The sequence below is a fragment of the Eucalyptus grandis genome, chromosome 1 (assembly GCF_016545825.1).
Source record: "Eucalyptus grandis isolate ANBG69807.140 chromosome 1, ASM1654582v1, whole genome shotgun sequence".
NCBI lineage: Eukaryota > Viridiplantae > Streptophyta > Magnoliopsida > Myrtales > Myrtaceae > Eucalyptus > Eucalyptus grandis.
The window spans coordinates 53,197,461-53,211,989 of record NC_052612.1 but is presented as its reverse complement, the minus strand read 5'-3'; the positions used below and the strand labels follow the sequence as shown (position 1 = coordinate 53,211,989).

Sequence of the window (14,529 nt, the reverse complement as noted above, 5' to 3'; positions counted from 1 at the left end):
AGGATTGAGGTGGGAGACCTTTAGATTCAGGTGTATAGTTCCGCTTCCACACATTACAAAGAAATAAGATAAAAGTTTGAGTGTGCATTAAAAATTAGAGTAAAACAAACAAGAAAAGAATCTGGAATTTCTCCTATTCAGAAAGAGATGTCGTAAGATAATGTGAAGAGAACACCTTCAAGTTTCCCATAATGACATTGTAGGATCAAATCATCATTTTTGTTATCTTTTAACCTTCTTTTTTGACTCACTAGAAGATGAAATTCTCGAGAACACTTTGACTTACTACAGCAAACAATTTACGAGGTGATTTGTTTAAGGATCATGGAAATGCGGCATGCGAGTCAAAAGAGGACAGATCTTGCGACGGTTGAGATGTTAAGTTCTTAACCACCTTTGACAGTGCCTAATTAACCAGTCAAACTGGGGGTAAGGCCAATGGAACTGATGAGTTATGTATGAATAAAGATTCCTTTTTCTTTTAATCGATCCTCTCCATATCATGCCAATGCAGAAAAGGGTGGGTGGGCACTTATTCTATTTTCAGGAAAGCAACGTGTTGCTAAATCATATATGATGGACCCAACAGAGAAGTATTGCCTAATGGTAGGTTCCCACCAACATCAGACTCCAGATGCTGATTTGCATGTGCCTTTTTCCAATATGGTAATGGAAGACAGATGCCATAGCTGGAAAGTATTGTGAGGTTAACACCTTACTTTAGTTTCACATTATATACTAACCCCTTTTTTCCCTCCATGCTGGTCATAATCATGGTGTTGGAGAAGAGCAATTGATCTAGCTACGGGAAAAGGGTGAGGTGAAGAAATCTTACAGTACCTCATTAAAGGGTGAGACTGTAACAACCCGATTCAATAAGAGCAAGGAGTGATCGTTAGGGCCAGAGGGCCTGAATAAGGAGTGGCTTTTGACAAACTTCTAAGATGGCGAATAAGGCAATAATGAATCAAATAAGGGGAGAGCAATTCTAGAATGTATATATGAAAATTGGAATTAATTCACAAAGATGTCTTTTGATATAACGACAAGCTTTGTTTCAAAATTCCAAATTTAAGCGAACCTAAGCTAAAACACTATTAGAATGGGTAATCTCTTGAGAAAGTGCTTGCCTGTACGCCAAATGATAACGTCGTGAGGCTCGACTCAGAGTTGGAGCTACAGTTGAAGCTAGAGCCGTGGCCTCCACCAACCATCAATCAATCCATAATGGTACAAAGTTAAATTTATATACTGATTTGCAAACTTCGCCAGAAATAGAGAGATAAAATGACTTAACCATCTTGTTATTTGACATTTACTTGAAAACATTTAAAGGTTTAATGGGAAAACAACCTCTTAATTCTTTAAATGTACACTTTACCAAAAAAAAATTCTTTAAATGTACACGTTAATGTGAGGTTGGAACCTTGCCTTGGGTTCATATTGTAATATATGTTTTCACTCCATGTACTTAAACTGATGATATATATATATATATACCTTGACGCAACACTGTTTGTTCATTCATTCTTGCTAGAACCCTTATCTAAGATGGTTGAGCTCATGCCAATCCGTCCACAGCTCAATGTATTTCTTTTATTTCTTTTCGTTCTTTTTATTCCCATATAAGAAGATATCCTATTTGGATATATCCCATTCTTTATTTAGGTGGAATTTTTTTTATTCAGGTTACATCTTGATTATATGTGGACATATCTGGATTTTGTGTTATCCGAATACGAAACAGGACGTAAGTTATCATATCCGGAATTACATCCGGTCTACCATACGTAGCCTAGAGGCAAACAGACGTTTCAAGGAAATGGATTGGGCAGGCTTTCGCTCAAGCCCGACTAGCCCGAATAGCCCACTGGGCCTCAAAAGCAAACCTTCTTTCATCAAGTATTATTGGGCTATCCTTTGGGATCGAGCTCGGCCCATTCCCTTGCTTGGTACTCCAGCCAATTCTCTCTCTCATTCTGTTTTGTTTGGCTTGATCTCCTCCGTAAATCATCTTCTCTCGTGCTCAGATTATCTGCAACGTTTCATCCCTAGTGTGGGGCAGCGTTTCATTCGCGTTTATCATGCTTCAAACGTAGCTGGACGAATTCGCCAAAAAAGGGTTGGTGCTTCAAGCTTTGTTCACTTGATATGGCGTTGGGTTGGGACTTTCGGATAGCAATTATGCTGTTTAACTCGCTGTTCCCGGTCGCATTTGTTGCCTTGAGTGCTTAAAGGGTGGCAAATTAAGCTATCTAGTACTTGAGAGTCCTGCCACACCACATTGAACATTTGAAGTTTGTTCGTTTGGTTCGGTGCATCAAGGAGTGCAAATTAAGTTATTGTTGCCTCAATTCTGCAGCCCGGTTTTTCAATGTAGTACAAACCTATAAATTTGAGATGTGGCCATATTTTTTCTGCAGGTGCTCTAGTATTGGGTCATGGTCACTCATGTTGAGAATTCGAAGCATTGTCGCAATGTCATTTACCTATGTGAGGTTCATGGCTGCCGTCTCATGTCATTCTTTCTCTACATTCCTTTGCAGATACTTCCGAAGGGTGAAAAATCATATATGTGCATGTCTAGGCACTTTCCTTGAGCATAAATGCAAGAGCTGCACCACAGCTATGTTCAGATAGGGTGCCCGCCACTGACGACAAGGCGATCGGCAAACTGCTTTCGGGTGAATTTGGCTTCTAATCAAGTCTGGTTTTCCTAGTGGCTCCTAAGCTGGGTGATAAGTGTAAGCTGTATGATATTCCTGGTCACCTATCAGTATGAGGAAGTTTCGAGACTTCTTCAAGCAGTGCCGATACACAGCACTGAATGAAAACTTGTGGCTGCTTGGGTCCAGGAATTTGATATTCCAAGGTCCTGTGTCCGGATTTTTCGCTTGCAAATCAATGGCCAAACAATCACTCATCTATTGATGTCAAACCAAAGACTTGAGGGATGATAACAATAGCTGAACACCCATCGTATACTACCAGGGATTCAAACCTGTCTCCTTTGGTTTCGAGGACATTGACGGTCGAGAGAGGCTCTAAAAAATTCCAACCTATGAAGCATCCATAACTCGCAAATCAAGAGAACAGGGAAAAAAAACGGTGTAATTCAATCATACAAATGCATACTCTGCAGTCTACTTTCCCTGTCTTTTATTCTTTCCTGTAATCTGCTACACAACTTTAGCCAAGAGGGTGAGAGAAGAGCAACATGAATGCCTCGTGCACAAAACGGATGATGGGGTTACATTCACTTATTGTGATGCCAATGCTAAATGACTTCAGTTGTTTGCAGATTCATCTCATGGACAGTGTTTAAAGAGTGAGGCGACATACGGATGGGCACTTAGTATTGCCACTCGTGCTAATCTCTGCTGGCTCCTGAAGAGTCCTGGCCCTTTGTGCCTTTTAGAGAAGTGTTGCCCCATAAGGTTTGTCCACACATCTGCGGGGTCCTCCCTCGCCTATAATTACCCTGTATTTTTGTTTTTTTCTTCTGAAACTTCATGTCAATTTACATTTCAAACCTAGTACTGATCAGAGAAGAGCCGAAAGGAAGCTTCATGGAAGCTGACGAGTCACTTCTACTCAAGCTTTTATGTGGCTGATGATATCGCGGCAAATTAAGACAGAAAATTATATATCCAGAGGTCAAAGAAGCGGACCATGGTGTGGTCAGAGAAAACAAACACACCATGCCCCGCACGTTTCTCTTTGGAACTATGGCCAAAAGGCACAAACTCCCTATATTTATTACCAATTCGGCTACTCATGCTTGAATTACACGTCTATTTATATAATGTTAGCCTTGAGGTGCTTGTACGGGCAAGCGTCAGCCCGTTTCTTGCCAGAGATTCAGGAACTTGTCCTGCCTTGTGCCGATAAAACTCAAGCTTATAAGGCTCCTTTCAAGGTGTCATCTTTTCTACCTCGTCGTGGCCTGTGATGATTGGAAAAGACGATATGCAGTTGATTTATCTTTGTCTCCGGGTACATGTTTGTGTTGCCGATAGTCTAATTTAAGCCTTGACAGGTTGGAGATTTTAATCTAACCCCACTCACGTATTTTTATGGTGGGATGTATAGAAAAACCCTTGTTGGGGAGAGTAGTCAACCGGTCGACTATAATATAACTATATTACGGCTCGTTGTGCTTGGAGATGTGCTCCCACCAATGACTTCAAACCCCAACTACTAGGCGGCTTTCTAGAGTTCTGAGCAAAGAAAATTAAACAAAGTCAAGGAGCTATGGCGGAGAGAAAAAAAGGATCAGTCTGTATGTATGGGAACCATGTTGTAAAACGACAAAAGGGTGGAGGTGTTGGCCTTATCATTAGGGGTTTTTGGGAGCAACAAGAGCCTTATGAGATTCTGGACAATGATGCTACAGGAATAAAGCTCTCGACCTGAAAGTTGAATCTACATCAGCAATGCCCCAAGTTCTTTTTTCCTTTTCCCCAGAAAAATATTCACATTCTGTCAAATTTCCGTAACTGCTCACATGGAAGAAGATGCCCTCAAAGGAGGATAAAGAGAAAAGAAGGGGAAACCTAACCCAAACTTTCAACACGGAGTTGGGATCTTTTAGTCAGGACACTGACAGCACTGTCAAAGTTTAAAAAGTGGAAAGAAGCAAAGAAGAGGTCTCTACTGGTGGAGAAAAGATAAAGAGGGTTGAAGTGTCCTTTGTCTTTCTTTCTTTCTTGCACTTCTCTAGCATTATCTTCTGCAACGTTTAGTTAGCTCTAAGCTAGTGTTGGGTACAAACCATGAGAAAGAAAAGAGAGTAGCTACCTTTACATATGCATAAGCCGAGAAATGGGTAAACAACTTCAATATTTCTCTGCCAATAGGCAATGTTCTGTACAAACTCAATCCAGATATATCTAATTATGTAGCTGTCAGGTATCAATCTCATATGGAACTGTTAAACCCAAAAGGGGAAGGGGGAAAAAAGGATCAAACTTCAAATTTGTGAAGAAAATTCCTGTCATCTAACCTTAGGGGGGAAAAGAACTGCAAATCCTTTCTCTATGATCTATAGCAGAAGAAATTTGTAATCACCAAACAGACAGAACGATACTACTAGGACTCATAGAACTGATGTAGGCGGAGTCTCCCATATATCGAACACATTCTCCTCGCTATGTAATGCGAAGAGCCGATCTCCGCCAATCGAAAAATCACAAATGGAACCTCCATAACTTCTCCGAAGCCTCGAAGTCAGAACACAGTCAGGACCACTGAAAACCGAAATGCAGTCACTCATGGACGAAAATAACTGCCCGTCATGCAATGCCAATTTAGGGTAACATGGCTCATCCGACAGCTTCCCGTTCATGAGCCGGCTTCTCGAGCTCCACCTGACACTCCCGGCCGCACTCCTTAAGTCCATAAATCCCAAGTCCTCGTACTCGTTCACCACACAGATCGAACTGCTCCCCTCCATCGCAATCGCATCCCTAACTCGCTTCTCGTCAAAGGTTATTGGCGTGCCGATATCCGACCAAGACCACACCATGTTCTTCTGCCTAAAGTCCAACAAACTGATGTAACAGTTGTCCTTTCGAGGAAACAGGGTAGCAACTAACAAACAGTTGTACCCATTTAGCCATTGCAGCTTATCAGCATCCCCAAGCGACCAACCGGGCGATTCATAGAAGAAATCAACCTGTTTTTCCGCGATCGGGTCCCAAACTCCCACACCATACTCATTGCTCCTCCCTTTGCAGCTTGAGAAGATCTTGTAATCTGAGTTGAAGGTCAAGGCCCCAGCAGTGTAGCTCTTGATCTGATTCTGATGGCTCACCTGAAACTTGTACCTCAATTCACCTGTGGATGAGCTAAACAAGCCCATCCCTCCATCCCCAGTTCCCAAACGCTCGCAAGCACTGATCACTATGCTCTCCGGATCAATCCAACCGGCATCGTTAACCCTCTGGTAATCGAGATTGATCGGCGGGTGCTCTTCCATCATCCAATCATAAACATGTACCATGCTACCGTGAGCCACGCAGCAACCGCCGTCTGGCCCCGCCCTTATCGCCGTCCCGTCCCCTGGCGCCGGGCCCGTGATCGACCTCGAGAGCCGCAGCCGATTCCCGTCGAATTGGCCCCACTTCGCCGCGCGGACATGATCGAGAACCCCGTAGAACTGCGCTTCCCTGCACAGCAATTTCTCCGGCACGTTCGGAGGGACGTAAAGGTCCCCGGTGCGGAGAAGATCGAGGAGCACAGCGAAGCAATCCGGGTTCCTATCGAGGAAGAGCTCGGAGCTCGAATTCATGGGCTGCAAGTTCCAGTTGTCGTCGAAGAGCGCGCCGAAGAAGGAATTGCGGCCGGCGTTGGCGAGGGTCGTGGAGGTCGTCTCGAACGTCCTGCCGCCTACATTGAATCTCACCCTGTCTCTCTGGATACCCATCATCAGATTCCGGGAAAAAATCCAGATGGGATGGGGGGGGAGCTCACGAGGGCGAAGAAAGCAGAGAATTTGCAGCGAGAGAACGGAGGGGAAACGGCAAATGGGGAAAAAAAGAAGGGTCAAAAGGGTCAGAAGATCGAGAAGAGACGGGGATTTTCAGGGGAAACGACGCATGACATCCCCCTGAAATGCGGGAGAAACTCGTGGGACGAAAGCACGCACAATTTGAACGCGACGACCTCGGACGAAAAAGGATCGTGGGCAACAGCTGTGACAAAGAGAACAGATTTACAGAACGGACGCGTCCGAATTGACAGTGCTTCTTCTTCTAGAGAGGCTAATAAGCAAGAAAATGCCACGAGAGCAGACCCGGAAACAGATGTCGGAGGAGAAAATACCGAGGAAACGAGATCTGGGTATTGGAGAAGGAAGGTATTGGGAGGTGGGTCTTATATACTGCGGGGATTTGGCGAGCAGGAATGGAGAAATTGGGAGGAAATTTGGAGCGCTCGGAATTCAAAAGTTGACTCTTTTCCTCTGTCTCCCTCTTATCTCTCTCTCTCTCTCAACTGGGGCTCTTCGCGTGGGAGCTGTCGGACATTGTTGACCCTTTTGCGCCGGTCCAATGGGGCTTCGGCTGGTAGGGTCCGATGTTGCAAAGGCTGCGTCCCCGCAGCTCCGGGCCGCTCGATTTTGAATCCGGATGCGCGTGGAGCCGAGCGATGGCGGGATATGGACGACGAGACGACTCGAGCTTGTGGCAAAGGAAGGTGGAGGTCGAGCTTCTTCGAGCGGGGCAGGGGAACGACGACCCGGTCCAAATGTACGCCCACAAGTTGCCGATGAGGCGGTTTGGTCGCACACGATCGACATGGATAGACATGAATAAAAAATAAAAAAAATAAAAAAAGAGTGAATTTGGAGGGCCTTTTGGGTAGGGTCAATACCACCAAAGATATTAATAAAAAAAAAAACACAAAAAATCTTAAACCGGTACATTGATGGCCCATTTACTTGAAATTAATTTTTTAACCACCATAACTCCAACTTTAGAATTTACACGAAATTAATTCTTTACCACTAAAAATCATAAACGGGTGCACTAATAATAAATTTATCTTTCAATTAATTAACGAAAAATTACAAATTAGTGCGCATGTGACAAATAAATGGTACAACCATAAACTAGTACATCCATCAACTGTCATGAGTCATCTGACTTGGTAATTTTTAGCCGTAAAAATTAACAGGCACTATTGGAAGGTAAACTTATCATTAATGTATCGGTTTGGAGTTTTTTATGATCATAAAATTGGTTAGAGTAAAATTGTCGTGTGTGTATCAATTTAGGGTTTTCCATTATATTAACCCTAATTTTAAATTCGATAGAATTCATATAATCTAATGCACTAAATGAATTCCAAGATGGGGTCGAGAGTTATAGATTTGCATTCGAATGTTAGCGCCGTTACATTAGCGTTCATTAATAAATTATTGGGTTACGCGGAAATTGAGACTTTATCGAGAGGGTTTACAACTTTGGTTTTGGCTCTTCAAAACGATGTCCTCGAGGAGGACGGCTGTCCCCTCCCCGACATCGTGATCTTTTTAATTAGTTTTGAATCTGTGATGGCCTCTTCTCGGTGCTTTCTTTGTTTATATATTGCATAGATATGCATAGCATACATTCAGAATCTGACTTGTATTACTATATATAATATATATACATATATATTTAATCGGCATTCTAATAAAATCACGACGCGAGGACAGAGGTTTAACGGTCTTTTCTTAATTAAATTTAGTTTCATGGATCGCGATTGGCGCAGACATATATTAATAAATGTATGTGTATGTGCATTTATTTTTCTTCTTATTATTAATGTATATTTGAATTTTTTACATGCATTTTGAAACTTGTTAGCCATTGAGAATAGAAAATACCAAGTGAAAAAAGAAATGTTGAACCGAACATACAAAATGTAACCTGAAAATTGGAACTGTTATTTAACTAAATGGATATCTAATGAGAAAAAATAAAACGAGAAAATAAGATTTTGATTACCATTAAATTGTTCACAAATGTTTTGGACAATCATTTTCCTAGAAATGATTGATCATATATCGTTTGAAACAATTAGCCAATAAAAAAATAATTTTATTATCGACAATAATTTATACTCAAATATTTTTGTGAATTATGAAAAAAAATTATCCATTCAATTTTGTGAGCAATACAAGCAATCAATTTTAAGAAAACATATTCAAGAATATGGGTTTCCTACAATATAAATGAACTTTCTTGCACATGTAAGCTTTCTTTTTCTGGTAGTTTGTGTTTCGAATTAATAAGATATTTAATTATGTCTTCCACTCAAAACATATTAAAATAATAATGATTATTATTATATTTATTATTATCATTATTATTGCATGATGTGCAAAGAGGTTCTTCTTTTTTCGGTTCAGCTAATATCGACAACCGGGCACATCAGCTCTGACTTATTCTCAACGAACGATTCAGCCATCTTTCTTAATCACCAGATTAGAGATAAACCTACTCAATTAGTGGGGATATGCATCTACCAATATTTACATCCCACGAAAGCACTAAATTCAAGATCTTGGATTTCGCTTTATATAAAGAAATAAATAATTATGAAGATTTGACTATTGTATGGATTTTGAGAGGCTTTCTTTCCTTTTCTAATTTTCTTTTCCCAAGGGAAAAAGAGGAAGACTTGGATTTTTCCTCTTCCTCGGTTGGTCGATTGCGGGTCGTGGACGGCAAAATCATTGAATTGTGTTGGGGGATTGTAAACTAATGTAACTAATATATATATATTTTATATTGGCGGATGGGTATGAACTTCAAGAAACATTTTAATGGTGATGGCTGACTTTTCCTAACCGTGGGGATAAGTGAAATTGCATGGTGGGCCATGCCCACCTTCTTTCCTTTTCCTATCGTTTTCTTTTATTCCCCTTTGCTTTTTCTCTCTCTCTCTTTTTCTTCTTTTTCCCTGAATTTTTCGTGTAGGGTATTTTTACATTTTCTATGTCCTCATCCAATATGCTGGAATGGGATGATTCTCTCTTTAGCATATTCAAATGGCTTTTTCTTTTAGCGAAGACGAATATCAAGTGTACTTGTTTGAGTGAAGCTGGTTTTTGGAAACTGATTTTAGAACTTTGGTAAGTTTGGTTCAACAAGAATAATTAGTCAACTGAAAATACTTTTTGGTCAATAAAAATCTTGATGAACTGAGAAAGTGAATTCCCGAATTGAAAAGATGCAAAAACGCTCTTCTTCACCTTCCACTTTTTTAAAAAGCTCATCATTGCCTTCTCTCTCGTTCACGGCACAGTACCAACACAACTCAGAAGGTGCAACCGCTACTTTAATGGCCAAAATAAATGCATCATTAGTCACGTCCGGCATTGGTTTTTTTTTTTTTGGCATAATCTATCTCGACTTGACGTGGGTTTAGCATCAATCGATATGCATAGATTAACCCTAGCTTTCCAATTCCAATGTAGTTCATTCTTCATAAAAACCGCTCGATCCAAGGAGAATAACGATGCCTTGCACATGCCGTGATTGCAAATACATTCTTTAATTTTGGCAATGGAAAAGACTCATGAGTAATATGATTGCCAATTTGGTGAGTAATCGTCTAGAAGCGAAAAGGCTAGATCATTTTTCCTTCTTTGTTTTTTTTAAGTCACAAATGATGAAATTATAAGCTTTAACTTAAAAGCAAAGAGAAGGCTCAATCATTGTCAAACTTACAATTTTAATCACCCTTTCGTGGCGTAGAGTGGCCGGGTCAATTGTCCTTATTAGTCATGTTGCTTTGCGTTAGGTGACTTAAAATGACAGTATTGGCTGTTCTCTTTTCGTTAGCCTGCTTGCTTGCTTACAACTAGACCGAGTCAATTCGATTGTTGTCCTTTTCTACTATTTTGTAAATAGGTATAGCCTCAAAGTTGTTTGTCTTCATTGGCCTCGCTTTTCGTTTGGTAACATTCGTAGATAGAGCTTCATGAAATTTTAGCTATCTAGTTTACCCAATATTGGCAAAGAGAAGGTGTACCAAACAACACCCACAAATTTAGATGAACCTAAAATGCAAAATCACAGAGATATCCACCAAATAAGAAAAACCCAACTCTCTTTTTTTTTTTTAGAGTTCTCCAATTATATTAGCTTAAGAATAATCTATCAACGTATTCTTTACTTACACTATGCATTTTCTAGTTTCGAGATCTCTTATTTTGCAGCTTGAGATTTAAGAGGAACATTTGGTTAACTGGGCTAGTTTTTAAAGTCAAATCAGACATACTCATTCTTTCTCATTGTTGGCTTTATATGGACGCGAGATTACACGTATCTCGTATGAGTTATTGGAGAAGAAGATAATTGGGTAGGACGCGACTATTGACTAATGACCTAACCTATATAATTCCTAGTTGACTCTGGGCAAAAAAAGTCAAGGTAATCAAGTGTGGTAAATTTTAGGTTTTGGAAACTAAGAGAGTGCTGCGTCAAGATCTATTCGAAAGCTTGATGCTGCAAAGGTGTAGGGTTTGAAGACAAAGGGCGTAATGTTGAATAAGGCTTAAGTCATCCCCAGTCCAATGGCAAACATGTAATATGGGCTTTGAGTCAGGCGAGCAAATTTGGGCCGATTGTCTATTTTGTTGTCGACATTGGCCCAATTGTCTTGGGAAGGCAACAAAGTGGGCTTTTCCCTCAGTATCATTCACAAGCTCTATATAGAAAATGACTTGATATGAAAAGATATTCTAAAAATTAAGTAATAGTGAAATTATGAAAAATTTCGATATTTTTCTTGATGAAATGTTAATTGTTTAAATTAAATAAATCACAATTTTATAAATTAAACATTTAAGAATAGTTCAAAAATCATATCAAATGAACTAATAAAAAAGTGTTAATATCATGACAAATTCTAAACTAATACATATATGGCAAATTTACTCTAAATTAATTTTTCTATCATTAAAAACTCAAAATCGGTACGTTTATGATAAATTTATCCAAAACTAAATTTGTGGTTATAAAAAACTCCAAACTAATACATTTATAACTAGGACCGGACTGATTATATTATAAAATTGTATTAATTTTTAATATTAAATTCAAAATTACTAATTAGCAAACCTAAATTTTAGGGCTCCTCTCCTCTCACGATTCCTTCTGCTCCATCTCATCCCTCTTCCTCTTCGATTCTCCTTCTACTTCTTCTTCTTCTTGGATTCTTCCGTTCGACCTCTCTCCAGCCCTTTGGCATTGATTTTCCGGCATCATCGCCCTTGACGGCAAGTTAGCAACAGGTTCCTCCGTCCATCCATCCCTCTCACTATCTCTCTATCTGGTCCTTTGGCATCAATTTTCGACACCGTCACCCTTGACAGCAAGTTAGCTATAGGTTCGTCCATTCATCCATCTTGTCGTCTCTCTTTCCGACCCTTTGGCGTAGATTTTCCGGCATCATAGCCCTCAACGGCAAGTTAGCGACAAGTTCGTCCGTCCATCCGTCCTGCTGTCTCTCTCTCGTGGCCTGTGTACGTGTGCACTTACTATTGTTCTTTAGTTTCTTAGTGTCCCATCGATTCTGCATTAGATTGTCTCGAATTGGTTTTGGGTCGGCGTGAGTTTTGCTTTTGTTGCTACGACCGAAATGGGTCGTGCTTGTTTATTTGTCTTTTGTCCAGATGATTTGGCATCAAAAGTGAATGAACTAATAACATCTGATGATTTGCAATGTAACAATAGCTTTTAAACAAGATTTGTTGATAGCATTGAATGATTGTTTTTCTTTACCTATCGTTAGTGACTTCTGAAAACAATGTAGAGAAAAAATTTATGAGGAGATTGGTATCTAATTTGACAATGCAAGGAATGGACAGGCCTTGGTTTTGATATGTTCAGATGTTTCAAAATGCTTACTGGAGAGTGGATAGCATAACTTGGTTCTTTTTCGATGATCTATGTGCCTTAATCTTTTAGTTTGCTTGTGAAATTCATTGCTCTCGGTGAATTTCCTAAAATCTGAGCGAAACACAACCTGAGCCAACAGATTAATAGTCAAGAAAATAGAAAATCAAAATGATAGTGCTTTTGCTTGTAATGATGTAGTTACAACTGCATTTGGGTTGACAAGAAAATAGTATTCAGCTGTTGAGCACACTTATTTCGCCATCAAGCCACGAAGGACTGAGACCCTTGGTGCAAACTTCCATTGAGCCAGTGTTTAGAGAACTTTATGTTCACTGCTCACGTTCTAGTGATTGTATGTTATTTTAGTTCTTCAGTTTAAAAATTTTAAAAAAAATGCTACATATACATTCATTTCACCGAACGTTATGGCTTGCTTTATTTGATTTTATCTTGTCATTTATAATGTCATAGATATTCATTACCTTGGACATGCATGGTTACATATTAGTGGCATGCGGTATCATCTGTTGGTTAACTCTGATGATTTGGATCGTACGTTGAAGTACTCTTGTGAGCAGTCATTCCTAGCAAAGAAGATTTCTTTGCTTGAACTTGAAAGAGAGGTACCTGTCTTGAAAATTTGCTGAATAACTTTGTCTGCTGGTTTTAATAACTGCATGAAGCTGGTCTTATTATATACATATGCTAGGATACTTTAACGTTCTATTCTCCAATGACTTGTAGGTGTGAGAAGAGTGCAATTATTTAGCTGGGAGTTTCTCCGCAAGACAGGATGATAAGAAGGGATTCCAAGTTTTAGAGCAACTAAAGAGGGAACATGACAGAATTCAAAGAAAAGTAATGGGGAGTGTTTTTCTTCTTTCTTCTTGTCAACATTATTTGTTAACAAGTTGATAACTTGCAGATTTTGTGGTCTATTTTCAACTTGTTTATGATAAGAGTAGCTTTCATAATTATATGTGTTGCCTTGCTATTGCAATTTGCAGATGGAGTCATTTGTATTCTGCAAGATGGCTTGTTAGCTCTTTATTCACAATCTTGCATTAATATTGCCGTTGTCATATATCCAATTGGCTAGTCTATTTTATTTTGATCTTCTATTTTCTTGACTGCTAATTTGTTGGCTCAAGTTATGTTTTGCTTAGATCCTTAAGATGTAATTGAGGTTTTCTTCTTTCTTACCTAATCAACATGCCCACCACGAGATGTTAGTTTTGTTTTAGCCTAGTGTGCTTTTACAAGAATTATTTTTGTACGCTCTCCTATTATTAGCTCCTTACATCATGATGCCTAAATTCTTTCACGGGCCAATAGTAATGGAACATTGTTGATCTACCCCTCCTTCTTATACCCGTTTAAGTTCTATCAATTACATTTTTTTTTCCAATTTTTGTATTGGTAGTTCAAATGCCATCATCGATGATGCTTATTCCGTGTTCTATCATCAGAAAGATACAGAGATTCATTTTGTCATAGCATATTGTCTACATGATGGGACAATGAATGCTCATCTTTGGGCAGCAATTTTCCATTCCTGCTTAGCTGTTCTTTTTCTTTTAAGTTCTTTAGGAAGTTGAATTGTTTATTAAGCACCTTATTGTATTATTTTATATTTATTATCCGTTGTAAGTGAAATGTGATTTAGGTCCATGAGAAGTGTTTCAGTGTAGATGATGCTTTGCTTGATTCGAGTAGGTGATCCATTAACATGTTAATTGAAGTGGAGGAATCCTATGATGCGATAACGCCAATAGTGGAATCAACATCATAGGAACATGAAGGAGGTGAAAAATTTGAAGAGGCATCCAAAACAAATAAAGTATCCAGATCTTGTCCATGTCCTCCTCCTAACAAGAGAAAATCAACAGTTTTGCTTCATTTTCAAAAAGGAATCCTCACACGAATGAGAAAGTTAATGTATTATACAATTATTGTAGATCTTAGTATTTGTACCATGTTGATAATGGTATTTCAAGTATATTGAAACACTGGAAAAAGTGCAATAACTATCCTCGTAATATGAATAAAAGACAAAAATTGTTTACATCGAAAAGAGTAGATGAGACTCAAATAATAGGATGATATACTATTTCTATTGGGAGTAGTGGAGTTT

The 14,529-nt window shown here is 39.3% G+C and overlaps 1 protein-coding gene across 1 annotated transcript; it reads right to left on the bottom strand.

The window, feature by feature from the left end:
* Positions 1-4,809: 4,809 nt before the first annotated feature.
* LOC104436096 (BTB/POZ domain-containing protein At2g24240) lies at positions 4,810-6,917 on the bottom strand. The gene has a single exon (XM_010048813.3). The coding sequence runs from the start codon at positions 6,428-6,430 to the stop codon at positions 5,099-5,101; it is 1,332 nt and encodes a 443-aa protein (XP_010047115.1). The 5' UTR covers positions 6,431-6,917; the 3' UTR covers positions 4,810-5,098.
* Positions 6,918-14,529: the final 7,612 nt, after the last annotated feature.